Consider the following 16,495-nt stretch of genomic DNA (forward strand, 5'->3'; position numbering starts at 1 on the left):
AAGGATATGGGCAGCCAGGGCAGATGTTTTAGCAGGTGTCACATACCATCAGCCCCTATCAGCAGTCTAGCCACAGCATTCTGCACCTGCTTATATGCAGTCTTGGTCCCTTTTCTACTTTATGGAATAGCTGTAAGGGACGGAAGATGACATTGCTTGCTAGGAGATGCTCCAGGCCACAGGGCTACGATTAGTACTAACACTAGCTATGATTCAGGAGGATTATGTGTGTTACTTGCCCCTACATTGCTTGGCTTTCCTGGGCTCGGAGCTGAGCAGGTCTGGGGTAGCGCTTGGCAAAGCCCGACAGCAGCGAGGCAACCCTTTGCTGGCTTGGCCCGCCTTCCTCCTTCCTTTCCACTTTGTGGGTTGAGGATCAGTCCCCTGAGTCACTGGCAAGCGGCTCATGTTGTACCAAGGGGGTGTGCTCCTGTGCCTTCAGAAATGATAATATGCAGCCCCAAAGATTAATGGTAAAAAATTGATATGCTCTATGATTTCTTATTATGGAAATGCAATAAACTTCAGAGCAGCACTTCACATAAATCAGTCCTGACAAGCTTCTTTGCTAGTGTTTTATTTATGTAATAACAGGGTGCTGTAACCCTCAGTATGATTTATTGTTAATTACACCCGATAGAAATGAAGAGCAGGGGAAGTTTTTGCTGTGCAGCGTTTATATTATCTAGTCGAACAACTCCTTCCAGTGATTATTTGCTTAATAGCATGGGTAAATTTTTCCAGCTTTTATATATTTTATTCCTTCTGTGGCTTAGGCTTTGATGGGCAACCCCCCCCCCCTCAAAAAAACCAACAACCTGGTTTCATTTTAATGCTTTTCGCATCAAATCAAGTGGGACAGAAATTGTTTGTTCTGGTAATTATCAGCCCCCTTTTGTGCTCAGTGCTTCCCATCAAGGTGGAAGGCAGGTTAATGAATGAGGTGTGTGGCTGACTGGGGGCCAAACAAGACACGACACTGCAATTAGCAATTGTATGAATGGCTTCTTCTTGTTTTAAGTGTTAATAGTGAGCAAGAGGGACCTCAATTAGTACTGTGGTGTTGCGGGGCAGAACAACAGGGATGCTGGATTAAACCCCCCACCCCCAGCCAAGGTCCCAATCTGGATCCCCCACCCCCATTTACTCTGTTATTTATTGTATGAAATGGGAGTGGAGAATTTCTGGCCTGTGCACTGATCTTGGCACACCAAGGAGTCAAATTGTCCCACACCTGCTAATCAGATTCTGCATTGACTGTGTGCATCAGGTCCCTACAATGGACTGGTGCACACAGGCAAAACTGCAGGATTTTACCCTCACTTACCAGCTGATGAGCAGCGGAGGGGGGTGTTAAATCCTGCTCAGTATGGCTGCAACTGCTGGGAGATGTATAATTTCCTTTCCTGTTCTACAAAGGCAGCTTAAAATTTTAGAAGCAAACCTATAAACAGTGAGCCCACCATACAAGAACATAAAAGTTCAGCATCATCAATCAATCAATCAATCAATCAATCAATCAATCAACACATTAAGCAGAAACGCTTGTTGAAAAAGGACTGGGGAGCCAACTTGGGCCCCAGGTTGTGGGTGCCCAGCGTGCATGATCTAATGACGTCACGTTGTAATGTGACAGCGTGACATCACGCATGCCCCCCAGCCTCGGAACCTGGCTTCCGGAGGCACAGGAAGTCTGGTTTGGAGGTCTCGGAAGACCTTGGACACTATCTCCAAGGCCTCGTAGATGCTTTCTGAGGCTTCTCCAGGTCTTGGAAAGCATCTTCGAGGCCTCAGAGATGCTGTTTGAGGCCTTGCAAGACCTTGGAAGTTGCTTGGGGGCCCTGCGTTGTGGGTGCTCAGGCACTCTGAGCCCCCCCATACCTGACATTCGTGGTGGAGGATAAAGTAGTCTCTTGGGGCAAGGAGTTCCACCTATAGGGCACCATCTCTCTTCCTCTCCTATAACCTGATGGGGGTAGGTTGGGGCAGGAAACACACCCTTCAGGTCTGCCCATGGCTTCCTTACTGGGGGGTTCCTTACTGGGGGTTATAGGAACTGTATACCAGGTTAGACTATGAGTCCATCAAGCTCAGTATTGTCTAGTGCCCTGACAGGCATTGGCCTCAGAGCAGTGTTAGAAAGAGAGATATGAAAGCTAGGAGCTAAATGGCACCTTAATCCTAGGTTATGGGCACCACAATAATAACAAGAGTACAAAGCTGTGTACAAAGCTAATTTTTTTAATAACAAGAATACATAGCTGAGGGGCTCTTCTCCAGTCTTCAGAGAGTAGCTGGAAGTGGGGAGGCAGAAAAAGGTCCTCCTTTCCTTTCACTCTGCAGTTTTAATCTGAAATTTTAGGCTCAGTCCTGCGTCCAGAGTTCAGACACTGCTCACATTAGTGAAATTCCCTGTCGCAAAACGTGCCTTGAACAATGGGAGTTTTGAACGCTGCCCCAGAGTCTGTGACTGAGAAAGACAGGTCCCATCTCATGCCACCTGCTCTTTGAAAACTGGAAGTGCCTCCTGGATTGAACCTGGTAGCCTGCAATGCAGCGGAGGCTGATCCATCAGGGCAAGTGGGGCACTGCCCCAACAACCTCATTCTGCCCACTGCCAGCCCCCCAGCTGCCTACCATCTTACTTTCAACCAGTCCAAGGTGGTAGGACAACCTGCTAGCTTCCTCCTGCTTAGTCTCCATGTTGCCCGTTGTAGAACCCAACAGGGAGGAGGAGTGTGGTGATCAAGCTAGAATAAGTTGGCTCCATCTGCCATTGCCTCTGGCACCCCATGCTGTTAGGCTCCCTTGCCTTCTGCCCCACCAGTCCCAGTGGGCGACAGCCCCCACTGATGCAAAGCACATGCTCTACAGCTGAGCTGTGGTCTCCAAAGGGCAGGTGTCTTCACTGAAGTCTCATCCTCTGTCCTTAAAAAAAGAGAGAGCCTGTGAGGACTATTGCAGCCAGTTACTTGATTTCCCTCACCAGCTTTCGTGTGTGTTGCATACATCTTTTAAAAAGTAGTCTGAACAGGCAGAAAGAGAGCATTAAGATTCCCCTCAAAGAGCATCAAAGGCAGAATTGACATTGAGTCTGTCTTTAATAGCTCACAGATCAGCAGACATAAAAGAACAGATTAACGAGAACACCAGAAAACATGCAGACATCTTGGTAAGAGCAGGGTTTCTCTCTCTCTCTCTCTCTCTCTCTCACAGTGCTCGGAGGGTTAATCTCAAATGCACGTGGATTCATTTCTCCCACCCCACCCCTCCCGCCCATCTAAATCTTGAAAAAGTATTTCATTCTCACCCCTTTCTCCTTAATATATGGGAGCCTTGTACATCACTTCCTTAATTAAAATTCAGAAGCTGAAAGCTCGCATTTTATAGCTGCGTCTGTGTAATTCTACTTCGTAATTTTAATACATATTGTTGCTTCAGATGTCCTTTCCCGCCCTCTCCCTCCCTCCATTGTGTGTGCTTCTAAAGTCAATACAGCTTTACTCCAAATCACAGTACAAGCATTTTGAATGGATTACTCAAAGAGCAGGTGCTGGTAATGCCATCTTAACTCTTCCTTTTTTATATGTACACTGGTACCTTGGGTTACAAACACTTTGGGTTGCAAACCCCACTAACCCGGAAGTAGTTGCTCTGGGTTGCGAACTTTGCCCCAGGATGAGAACGGAAATCGTACGCCAGAGGCTCCTTTAGCAAACGTGAGCCTTAGGTTAAGAATGGTTTTGGGTTAAGAACGGAACTCCGGAACAAATTAAGTTTATAATCCGAAGTACTACTGTGTTGTAACACTGCAACACACCGGGGGGGGGGGCAGGGCAGGACGGGACAGGACAGGACTGAGCTTCATCCCATGCTTATTCCTGGAACTGTAGTACCCAGGCCTATGGCTTCTTGACCTATATAAAATAATAAACATATTCCACACTTCAGTACATTCATTGAGCTGTGTGTTGGGGGGAGTGGATTTCCAATGACAACAGTTTTGATTTTTTAAAATCCCTGAATAAATTCTCAGGCTAATAAGATTTTAAAAAGCGCCGGTGTCATGGCCCTATGAAAATATTTGTCTCAGGACCGATAAATGAAAGTACTTTTCATCATGCAACACATAGTTGAACCATGGAACTCGCTCCCATGGGAAGCACTAATGGCCACCAACTCAGTTGGCTTTAAAAGAGGATAAAAGAAAATCAAAGAGGAGGTGGTTATCACAGTTATGCTCTGCCTCGACGGTTGGAGGCAGTAATGCTTCTGAACACCAATTGATGGAAACTGCAGTGCTCTTGTGACCAGGTCCCACTTGCAGGTTTCCCCATTGAGGTATCTGGTCAGTCACTGGAAGAACAGGATGCTGGACTTGACGGGCCACCGGTCTGATGCAGCGGGCTCTTCATTATGCTCTTAATTTCCATGTTTAAAGCAGTCTGGCTTGGTCCCATCATAAGAACATAGAAGAAGCGTGCTGGATCAAGCCAAAGGCCCATCTCGCTCACCATCCTGTTCTCAGAGTGGACAGTCAGATGCCTGTTGGAAGTCCAGAAGTCAGATCTGAGTGCAACAGTAACTCTCCCCTCCTGCAGTTTCCAGCAACTGGTATTCTAAAGAATCCTGCTTCTGACAGTGGAGTTTGAGCTTTGGCACCAGGGTTAGTAGTCTCCGCTTTGCAGAAAGATACCATAAGCTTGGGGATTGGTCAGGGCTCCCATCTTAGGGAGCTTCATTTCCTGGGCGCTGTCTCAAAGAAGACCCCTTCCTGGGTACCCACCATTTGTTGTCTTACCTCTTACAAATATATGAAACTGCCCTGTACTGGCTCAAACCCTTGTTCCATATAGTTTAGTATTGTCTACACAGGCTAGCAGAGGCATTCCAGGGTTTCAAGGTTGGATTTTTAGCCTTCTGGCATTTTGGATGGATGGACCACTATTGTTCATAAGTAGCAGGCTCCCAGCTGTGGCCTGAGGGGCGTGATAATAGGCAAAACTGAATTATTATTTTTAAAGGATCCCAGGCATGGGAGGGGGCACCTCACAAAGTGTTTGTTTATCCCCAAGCAGAGAGCTCGTTAATGCTCTTGCGCTATTTCTTTTGAGTGCTCAAAAGCTCCTGAGCAAGAAATCTTTTAAAACGTTGACTTAGAAATCCTTTCCTGCTGCCTGGTGGCAAACTGGTGTCCCAGATCTGCCAATCTGGCGAGGGAAGGTCTCTGCATGGTGAATTGCAAGCCTGACTGGTTTCTGCCCCACGGAGCCAAAGGAGAACCAACTGGTGGGCTGAATATTTAGGGGAGAAAATGCCAGACTGGCTTCCTCTTCAATCAAAAATAAATGCAAATGCATATTTTAAAAATTGACCACTCCCAGAGTTAAAAATACCTGTCCCAGGCTCAGGCTATTCACCAACAAATTTATAAAGAAAAAATAAATCAATTTTTTAAAAAAATGTAAGCAAACTGGACTAGGGTTATCTGGGGCCTAGGGTGATTGCCACTTATCCATGAAGCTCACTGGGTGGTATCGAGCCTGTCACCATCTCTCAGCTGCCCTAACCTACCTCACAGGGTTGTTGTAAGGATAAACTGGGGGAAGGGGAGAACCATGTACACCACTTTGAGCTCTGTGGATGAAAGGTGGGGTGTAAGTGTAATAAGAAATAAATTAAGGGATAGAAACCTTTGTGTGTGTGGTTTTTTAAAAATGGAAGTGGAGATTCTCAGGATTCGGAAGGTGAACACTTCTTCTTTGGCGACCACTCATAGCCAAGTAAGATGGTCTTCCATGAACACAGTCTTAACAATGAGTCCGTAAGTGACTCTGGAGGCCAATTCTGGATCCACACGTCCTTCCACAGTGGGGACATAGGTTTCCAGGTGGGAATTGATCACGGTGAGGGTTTGCCAAGTGTGCCTTCCTCTTATCTTGTTTCTCCCTTTAGTCCTGAATTCCAGTGTCTTCAAAGTCCATGGCACCTTTGGTAAAGGCTGTTCTCCAACTGGAGCACTCGCAGGCCAGTGTTTCCCAGTTGTCAGTGTTTATACTACATTATTTTAGATTTGCCTTAAGAGAGTCTTTAAACCTCTTTTGTTGACCACCAGTATTACGCTTTCCATTTTTAAGTTTGGAATAGAGTACAGTGGTTCCTCGGGTTAAGAACTTAATTCGTTTTGGAGGTCTGATCTTAACCTGAAACTGTTCTTAACCTGAGGTACCACTTTAGCTAATGCGGCCTCCCAGTGCCTCCACGCCGCCGCCGTGTGATTTCTGTTCTCATCCTGAAGCAAAGTTCTTAACCCGAGGTACTATTTCTGAGTTAGCGGAGTCTGTAACCTGAAGCGTCTGTAACTCAAGGTACCACTGTAGTTGCTTTGGAAGACTATCATCAGGCATCGGGACAACATGACCAGTCCAACGAAGTTGATGTTGAAGAATCCTTGCTTCGACACTGGTGATCTTTGCTTTTTCCAGTCCACTGGAATTAGGAAGGTGAACCCTACCTTTCCACCTGCCCATGAGGTGATCAGAAAGAAGGAGAATATCCCAAGATAGTGACTTCCTTGGTTTCTCCCAGTGAGAAGCCTCAAGGCTGCTGGGACAATGAGTGGGCAGCTTCAATTCCCTCCTTGCTGAGACAAGTGAGAGCTAGTCTACCTGGTGGCATTTATAGTGACTTGGAGCTAATGGCCACTCCAAATGCAAAGGGGCTTCCTTTTGATTGTGGAATCAGAGAACACGTGTGTGTGTGTGCGCGCGCGCGTGTGTGCTTGCTCGCTCGCATATACATGCTTTTGTGTGTATGGAACTGGTTTTAAGATTAGAAGTCACCACAGCGATTAAATGGTATATATAATAGTAGTAATATTGGTGCTGGTAGTAGTACTTGCAGCCCAGCGTCCCTGCATTTTGCCACCCTGTTTTTTAAAACTGCTCTTTAACGAACATAACTTTTACTTCATTCCCCTTTGTATGCAGGAGATTCATGTTCATATCACTGATTGTTCCTCTTTATTAATAACAAGGAGTAGTGGGACGTTTCCATAAACCGCGATATTACATGGCAGCCTGTTTTCCTGAATGACACCCAAGGCAGCTTAATGCCTGTTGAGGGATATTCAGTTACAAGCAAGATGTCACCCAGACAAATTACTTCCTGCTTTGGTTTGCTTAACTTGCCCTCTGACTAGATCTTGTATATTAACTTCACAGACAGCCACATTGAAAGCATTTAAAGGTATGTTAGCATAGGTTATAGTAATGATTTCCCTTCCTGTCTTTTGGCCAGTTGTCAGCATTTAACGCGCAAGGAAGCCCTGATGCTTCAGATCGGGCTGGTTGGCCAACGGTGCAGTCAAAGTCTTGCATAGAACAGTGGAGGGTGGTCTTTTTCTCTCCCTTTGAGTGGCTTGCAGCTTGACAAGCAAGTTTTGTCCTCTTACTTGCAAAGAAGGCAAGCCTGGCTTCTTGAAAGACAGGCTTCGATCCCAGATGGAATCCAATGTGAACCGGCTATGGGCACAATGCTTACTTAACCATGGCTTCTTTGCAGGTTAAGATCCCAAACATACAGCGGCAGTGTGATTTAACTTGCTTTGCTAAGCTCTGACCTCATACAGTGTCGTCAGGGAGATAGCAGCAGGTCTTGTCACCTTGTAAGTGGAGAAGTTGAAGAGGCCTTCAGCATGGCTTGCCCATTGCAGTTGTAATGCTTGGTAATAGTTAATCCAAGCCATCGCTTGCAATCAGTTCCAAATCATGGTTTCACATCCTGGTTGTGGACAATCCTTAGCCATCTTCTAGTCATTCATATATAATGCTTACAGTTTATAACCTTCCACCTGACTGATAAACTAGTCAAATCATAAAAGTTTTGGGATGTACATAATGCAACCTACATGCAAAATATTATGCTGTTGCCTCTGCTTTAACACATCACAGAGGATGCTCCTTGATCTTAGATAAATGTTCTCCAAGTGCTGTTTAAAATGTGGAATCTGTTGCATATGACAGGAAAATATCTTCGGTTGCACCATCCAAGGCTACGTAAATTAGCTGGTGGTGGTGCATAGTTGCCCCATGGGCTGTGTGAGAGTTGATGGTACCTGCTGCAAGCTACAACTCTTAGCCATAGTCTCATTGCCCTCAATATAATTTGTGGTCACAATTTCATTCAGATTGCAGAATTAAACTTTTCGCAGGATTTTGATTGCTTGGATGCAGAGGTTTTTTTAAAAAAACAACAACAACACAACCCATGTGTTCATTTAAAAGATATTTACACTGCTTTTCAACAGCAGTTCTTAAAATGTTTTAAGTATACCAGACCTTTTACAGTGACTCCAGTTCAACTGGGGTAATCCCTGGAAATGCCACCTGCTTAAAGGATATTTGGTCAGTTCTGCCTTGTTTAATGGAAAGGTTTTATGTTAGCCTGGCAACGCTTTTGCTCCTGCTCAGGTTCCTTCTGCCCCCTCCCTCCTGTGAACGTCAGTCTGAAATTTAGCTGTGTTCTTAATGGACTCCAATTATTTAATATTGTAGCAGGAACTGAGGCCTCGGCGCCTGCGATGGCTTTCAGGCAGGGCTCGTAATGACTGTAATTGCAGAAGAGTGCCTTGCTGAAGCCGGAGCTGCCAGATGTGATGCTCTTCTGATGTAGGGAAAGGTCACGAGGAAAGGGACGTTTAAATTAAGTTATAAATTACAACTGAAGAACAATATTTTGATGTGCAAGACCCGGGGATGTCAGAGCGGCAAGACGTAATTCATGGATTCATTACCGAACAGAGGTGCTTGACAGCTGAGCCATGCCAAGAGGAGAATTTATTTGCGGTATCACGCAGCCAGAAAATGGCAGCTCTGTTGCAAAGCGGGTGTCAAAATGCAACACCCCACCCCCAGTGCAGAAGAAAGCCACCCCAGCCCTTGTACTAATGTGGTGGAGTTTATGCTAATAAGCTCTTGCCTGAGATCCAGAGCTGCTTAATGTCTGTTGTCGTAGCTGAGGGATGTGGGCAGGGCAGCAGGAAAGAAGTGCTTTGATTTAAAAGGCACATATTGGTAGTTCTTCATTTATTTATTTGTGTGTGTGTGTGTGTGTGTGTGTGTGAGAGAGAGAGAGAGAGAGAGAGAGAGAGAGAGAGAGAGAAGATGTATGTTAAATCACAAAGTGGTTCTTCAACGGCTGGTGGTCTGTAAAATCCCAATAAATATATATTCGGCATCAATGAATATTTGGAATTACAGTGGTGCCTCGCAAGACGGAAATAATTCGTTCCACGAGTCTCTTTGTCTAGCGGTTTTTTCGTCTTGCGATGCACGGCCTTTAGAGGATTAGCGCTATTAGCGGCTTAGCGGCTATTAGCGGCTTAGCGGCTATTAGCGGCTTAGCGGTTTAGAAAAAGGGGGGGGGGAAGGGAAAAAACTTGCAGGAACTCGCAAGACGTTTTGTCTTGCGAAGCAAGCCCATAGGGAAATTCGTCTTGCGAAGCACCTCAAAAAAGGAAAACTCTTTCGTCTAGCGAGGCATTCGTCTTGCGAAGCATTCGTCTTGTGGGGCACCACTGTATTCAAATTGCTGGATATAAATTTATCCATTCTCATTCTTTTATCTTACTTTTTATATTTTGTTTCTACATGTGTTGTCTCTGTGTAGCACCCCTTTGTGTTGGGGGGGGGGCAACTATATAAATGGCTTGCATCTTGTGTGTATGTATGTCCTACACACTTCCATTTGCTGGGTGGTACTCAGGGTAGACCCACAGCAATGAATGAGGCTAAGGCAGGTCCATTGATTTTAGTAGGTCTACTCTGAGTAAAAGTTGAATACCACCCTGTCTGAGGATTCCGTTCATAAGCAGTGCATGGAGAAAGGACTTCGTTTAGTCAGTTGTACTTCGCTTCCATGTAAATTAGTTTTCTATTTAATGCCTTTGAGAGAGCTCTTTTGTCATAAGAAATGGGATTCTTGATTAATTTACTTTGTAGAGCAACGGATGCTGAGCTTATGCTCTTTACCAGCCCTAGGAAGAATGGCCAATGGCCAGGGCAGACAGGAGTTGTAGTTCAGCAACATCTAGAGGACCACAATTTCCCTACAACTGCTGCAGTGTGTACTAATGTGGCTCCTTAATTAAGGCTTTAAGCACTAGAACCAGCGAGAGAACTAGGGTTGGCCGATACCTAGTTTTCAACATCGCGATATATCACCACCCAAACATCACAATATACTGATATATCACAATGTCTGAAATAAGGACGGAGCTGGTTTTCGACTTTGGGATATACCACCAGCTAAACATCTCGATATGCGGATGGCTGTTTTCAGAGCTGGGAGGAGTTCAGGAATGCTATCTCTGCAGAGAAGTTGCTAAACATAAAAGCTACAAAGATCTTATTCTGTATAGAAAAAAAAAAATGTCTGAAAACCCTGGAAAGCCGCTGCTCATCAGTATCAGCTACATGGACCCCAATCGTCTGACTTTGGTCAAGGGTGAGCAAGATCAATGCCACTCTCATACATTTGAGCTGTTCTTGACATGCTTGAGCATGTGTAGGTGTGGGATTGCGACAGCACTAAAGATGTGCGTGTTGGCAGGACTACGGCAGGCCTGTGTGCGTACGTGTACACCAGCATGCTGTGGACATGCTCAGGAGCTTGAGTTCCAAGTGGGTGGAGCCACACTGCGCACCTATACTGAACAGCTGGAGAGCAAGTGAAAACATGTAAAACTGGCTCCAGATTCACAGTGTGGGACCTGATCGTATGAGTCCCACAAACGCCTCGGAACCAGCTTTTCCCAACCTGGTGCCCTCCATATCTTTTGGGCTATAATTCCTATTAGCCCCAGCCCAGTGTGTGCTGAATCGTAGTCCAAAGTATATGGAGGGCACCAGGTTGGGAAAGCCTGTCTCAAAGCATCCTCCAGCTTCTCCAGCCTGGAGCAGCCGGCCATCCGCCCATTGTTCTTGGCCTCCTTCGGCCCCTGTTCTCCTTCCAGTTTGTTAAGCTTGTTCAGTAAAAGGAAAGGAAGGAAATTAATTTGTTCCGTTCCTCCGGGCAAAAATAGATTCCTTCCATGAGTCATGAATAGGGAGGCAGGGACTGGAGTACCTTGCCAAGCGAAAAATCCTGCTTTCAGACAAGGCTTAGTTTTCTTTCTCCTCCTCCTCCTCCTTCTCAAAATAGACCTGACTGGGATTCATCTCTTCTGCCTCATAGGTTCTTCAGCCTAATCACAGGTGTAAGGTGGGACAGTCTGGAGTTGCTTGTGGCTAATGTGCACAGCATCCCCAGCCACCCATCTGGAGGCTGAGCAAACTCTCACATTATTTGGGTGGTGGCAACTTTTTAGGTGGGGTAGGGTCTGTGGCACCTGTAAGCTATGTATCATCCAGTGGCCCAAGTGTGTGGAAAGTGTCCACATCAGCAGTGGCCAGAAGTGCCTTTCTTTGACTTACACTTGCATGCCACAGAGCTCAGCTGGGCAACCAATCAGCCTTGATTCAGTTTTAAGCTTCCTGGCAGGCAGAGGGTGCAGGCACCCATATATTTTGTGAAGACTACTCTCTTTTGAAGGCTACTGGGGCACTCACAGCCAAAATTGGGAACAGCTGGATGGACGTGATGTTTGTGGGTTTCATTTAAGGCAGACGTGGCCCTCCAGGTGTTTCTGGCCTCCATCTCCCATCAGCTAGCACCCAGCTAGCACAGCCATTGGTCAAAGACAACAGGAACTGATAAACGGGGCCTCCTTACTTTTCTTCATATAAATCGGCACATTGGTCGTGTTTGACAAGTAGAAATACAAGCAGGAGTCTTTTCTGGCTTTTGGACACGGTAATACTGAGAGTCCCATGGACTGCAAGAAGATCAAACCTCTCCATACTGAAGGAAATCAACCCTGAGTGCTCACTGGAAGGACAGATTGTGAAGCTGAGGCTCCAGTACTTTGGCCACCTCATGAGAAGAGAAGACTCCCTGGAGAAGACCCTGATGTTGGGAAAGATGGAGGGCACAAGGAGAAGGGGACGGCAGAGGACGAGATGGTTGGATAGTGTTTTCGAGGTTACCAGCATGAGTTTGACCAAACTGCGGGAGGCAGTGGAGGACAGAGGTGCCTGGCGTTCTCTGGTCCATGGGGTCACGAAGAGTCGGACACGACTGAACGACCAAACAACAACAACAACAATACTGCAGGTTGGAGAGTGGAAGCTTGAAAAAAGAGAGCACCTGAGGCAGGCGCCCAGGCGCATGTACTGAACATTAAAAGCATTTTAATGCAGCCTCCTTTGCCTGTCAGAATTCAGGCTCAGCAGGATCTGGTGTCTTAGCTGTATATCCCGGCTTGTGGTCTAGGAAAAGGGGGAAGAAATCATTGTTCCGCTCTCTTGCCAGTATAGTCATGGGCCTGACATGGATGCTGGTGGTGGCGGCAGCGGCAGCAACAGCAGGTTTACAAACAAAAGCTTCTATTTACTGACAAAACCTGCGGCAATCCTTTTGAGAGGCAGAAGGTTCACCTAAGCAGTTCTTGCTGGGCTCTGTGTCTCCCTGACTCTTAGCAGTGTGATACAGCGTTGATGGGTTTCTGTGGCACCAGTGCCTTGTTTAAGCTCAAGGCTTGCAGGGGTTGGGTTGTTCTTGAAGGAGGTTGCCCACAGTGACTCGACCTGTTTCCCATGAGCCCTTTTTGGCACTGGGTGGACTCGCCTGGTGTGCCCCCATTCCTCCCTGCCCACCCCCACTATGTGGCTCAAAATCCTGCTTTGACAGGGAGGTAAAGGAGCTGCCTGGCGAGGCAGGCAGATGCTCTGGACAAGGGGTCAGCAACCTTTTTCAGCCGTGGGCCGGTCCAACGTCCCTCCGACCATGTGGTGGGCTGGACTATATATTTTTTTTGGGGGGGGGGAAATGAATGAATTCCTATACCCCACAAATAACCCAGAGATGCATTTTAAATAAAAGCACACATTCTACTCATGTAAAAACACCAGGCAGGCCCCACAAATAACCCAGAGATGCATTTTTTTTAAAAAAGCACACATTCCACTCATGTAAAAACACGCTGATTCCCGGACCGTCCTGTCTGTGGGCCAGATTTAGAAGACAACTGGGCCACATCCGGCCCGCAGGCCCTCCTGCTCTGGACATTAGGGGAGCTTTCTAGCAAAAAGTCCCATGGAGCACAAGAGGAGAAGAAGGTGCCGCTTCGGCAAGGGCCAGGCCTAAATTGGGCAGCTTTATAGCTGGCTCTGCTGCCCCACGTCTTCCTGAACGCACCAGTAGAGCTGAGGTGTAGCCAGCCTCACATGCCATATGGCTCCGGCCTTGGGCTTCCACTTGGACATGCTGTTTCCTCTGCCCTGGGGGTCCTAGGCATGATTTTGGCTGCTTGGGAGCAGTGGGTGAGGTCTGCTTGGGAACTGCAAATTTGAACAAGGGATCTCCTGGTGTCGTGGGTTCCTGAGAGTTAATGGTATCAGCTGACTTCTTTTGAATTCAGTGCACACTAGGGTGCTCGTCTTGGTGGCCACCCCTGCCTCCTGTGGGAGCGTGTTCCATAGTTTATGCACGGCATGATGAAGTCCTGTCTTTTATCCATCCCAAGTCTTCCAAGAAATTTAGGCCCAGTGCGTTGTTTTGCAGGGCCTGACACATTTTTAAATGAGTACTACAGGCACCAGATGGTGGGCATAATGGGCTTTAATCCTGCCTTGTTTTTCTTCCCAAATTCCTGGTGTCAGTTATGGAAAATCTTCAAGGTAGAGCCCTTGCAAATCCTGTGGGAACCTAATACGAAAACTGTAATTGCCATGTGAACAAGCTTCTCCCACCCCCACCCTGCCCCTCCCCCCAAATATTATGGGTCATAGCCAATAAAGTCATACTCACACCCACTCAGATTAATGGAGTTGTTAGCCATGCCTGGTAATTCCAGTGGCCCTGCACTGAGTAGGACTAATATCAGATTTAACACAATGGCACACAGGCTTCCAGACACCTCCCGCGCCTCCCCAATATATGGAACAACCAGGACCTGTGGAGGGCTTGGTGTGAATTTCAAACACACACAGAATTCCTTTCCTCAGTTCCTCAAGCAAATACTAACCTCTGGAATGGTATTTTTTTCCATCCATCTGGCTAAATATGAACCAGGGAGGGCTGTGCAGGAACTGGTTTCTTTTTAAAAGTCTGTTGGTTTTGGCATATTTTTGTTTCCAGTGGAATAAGTGGGTGAGTGGTGTGCACACCCACCCACCCTAAATATCTGCTTTGGCTGTGGATCTTGGGGGGGGGGGGGGGAAGGTTCTTTAAAATGAAGAAGTGGAGAGCATCATTTCTTCTGACTCCAACCGCCTTTTCTCTTGGGTTATGTAGCTGATCTGGTTTACATTTTCTCTCTCTTTCTCTGTCCTCTTAGCTACATGAAAGCAACTATGATGCCGGCAAAGCCCTCCAGCGCCTGGTGAAGAAGCCTGTGCCCAAACTCATTGAGAAGTGCTGGACGGAAGACGAAGTGGTGAGGGGACCTGCTGCCGCTCCTGTTCTGCTTAACCTCTTCCAATCTTTTCCTTACGATCTCATCGGTTTGGGGGGGTTGTAGGAAGAGGCAGAGGTTTCCTGCACCCCACAGATCAGCAGCTGCTGCATCAGTCTGTTAGCAACCAGTACCTAATTAGCCAAAGCGGTGCGGGGAATGTATTCTTTCTTCCTTAATGCTGCAGCCGTAGAATAAGCGGAGTTGGGTTCTTTCCTTCCCTGTGTCGGCTTTTCAGCGGCAAAGCCCTCGGGCGCGAGAGAGTTCTGTGGATTTGCCTTGGGCCGCCCCCTGGCCTGTCTCGCCTGGGTTGTCCCAACCCGGCTGCCAGGAAAACGCGCTTCTTAGCTGCTTCAGTGTCAGATGTGCTTGTTGTTGTTTTTTCCCCCCTCGGGTGGCTTCGGCAGAGATTCTGAGGGCTTTGTCAATCAAGATAAAGCAGGCAGGCAGGCAGGCAGCTTCCTGGTGCCATTCCTCTGTTGTTTGAACTCGGCACCAGCCGCGTGCTAGGCCCTAACGTTGCATGGTGGCACTGTCGCCCCTGTCCAGAGTATTTGCAGCTTAATGGGCAGCTGCAGGGAATGTGGCTTTAATGGGGCACATGTTAGGCAGGGGGGGGTGGTAGTAAAGGCAGCAGCCTGAATGTGCTCCCCATTATAGTCTAAAGAGCAGGGTGAAGAGCTGCTGCTTTGAGGTTCCAGACAGCACATCTAGGGCCTGGAAGCTTTATAGGGCAGCCCCAGAACAAAGGGAGAAACTTGTGCCAGCCAAAGTCTTGGCATTCTGAGGTTGGGAGCTAGGCCAGTAAAAATGGCTACTGTGAGCCCGTTTCCTTCCTCCTTTTCCTTCTTTTCTGGGGTTGCGAAAAGCTCAGGAATAAAAGAGCGCAAGCTCCAAGCGTCAGAATCTCTTTTACTTACCTATGAAGACAGCTTAACTGTGGCAATGGGCTGCTGTAGTGTAACTAAGGGGCTGTGTCGGCGAATGGGTCTTGTCTAAGTCCCGAATGGGTGGCACTTTTTCTTAGCGCGGTTCGGGCAGGGCAGGAGTTCTGCATCACCCGGCTGCTTTCAAACCTCCTGCTTAGGGAGAATTCTCAATCAGTTAGGCCCATGCATTCTTGCCAAGGAGGTGGGCTGGATTAAGGTAGACAAACAGTGGGTTGTTTTATGGTGTAAGGGCCACTGAGTATCTGGTAGTCTCTGAAAGCAGGGAGCATTCAAGAGAAGATCTGGAAGAGAGGGTGGTGCAGTAACAGTGTTGCTTAAGCAAATTGTAGTGCAGGCCAACTGACTCCCTGGCTTATTGATGCTCTTATCTCCTGCTCTTTGCTGTCATCACAGAGCTAAGGAAAGGCTAGAGTGACACTTCCTATTCTCAGTTGGAAGCGAGAGTGTTGCTCTACCTAACTCCCACATACCTAGGGGTTAAGCCCTACCTGTTAATTTTATTCTAAAGCATTTTTGCCACACTCTTCAGCCCCCCCCCCCCCAAGTTTTCCAGGGTGGATTATAGGCAAGTGACATTCAGGAGGTTGCCCAGAATGGAATGAGACCCTCATGATGAAAAAAGATGCTTTCCCCACAGAAATTCACGCCGTGCTTAGTCTCTGCCATCCTATTTCTGAAGACTCTTTCCCTCCTTCCCTTCCTCCCGCCTTCCTTCCTCTTCCCTTGCCCCCTGCAAGTTGCTTTTATATGCTGAAAGCGCCACCGATATTTCAGCTCCCGGCTTTGATCAACAGCCAGCCTTAAAAGACAGAGAATGGAGCCTTACAAATCAGAAAGGAAGGCAAAGCGCTCTTAATACAGAATGAAACCTCACTCCCTAAAAAGTGAGCGCTGTGGGCGCGCAGAATGGCGATCATTAACTCGGCATTGCTGCTGTCAGTCTCCGCTTATCATCTCATCTTTCCCCCTCCCCAGCTTCCCAGCTCCATTT

The 16,495-nt window shown here is 47.2% G+C and overlaps 1 protein-coding gene across 29 annotated transcripts in view; it reads left to right on the plus strand.

Moving 5' to 3' along the window:
• RERE (arginine-glutamic acid dipeptide repeats) overlaps positions 1-16,495 on the plus strand; it is a 341,620-nt gene that overhangs the window by 219,317 nt on the left and 105,808 nt on the right. For all 29 annotated transcript variants that reach the window (XM_083752394.1, XM_083752406.1, XM_083752407.1 and 26 more), the window contains one exon: positions 14,438-14,536. In XM_083752394.1, coding sequence (XP_083608520.1) covers positions 14,438-14,536 — 99 coding nt within the window. The remainder of the gene's footprint in view (positions 1-14,437; positions 14,537-16,495) is intronic.

The sequence above is a fragment of the Podarcis gaigeae genome, assembly GCF_964106915.1.
Source record: "Podarcis gaigeae genome assembly, chromosome: 8".
In the NCBI taxonomy this organism is placed as follows: domain Eukaryota; kingdom Metazoa; phylum Chordata; class Lepidosauria; order Squamata; family Lacertidae; genus Podarcis; species Podarcis gaigeae.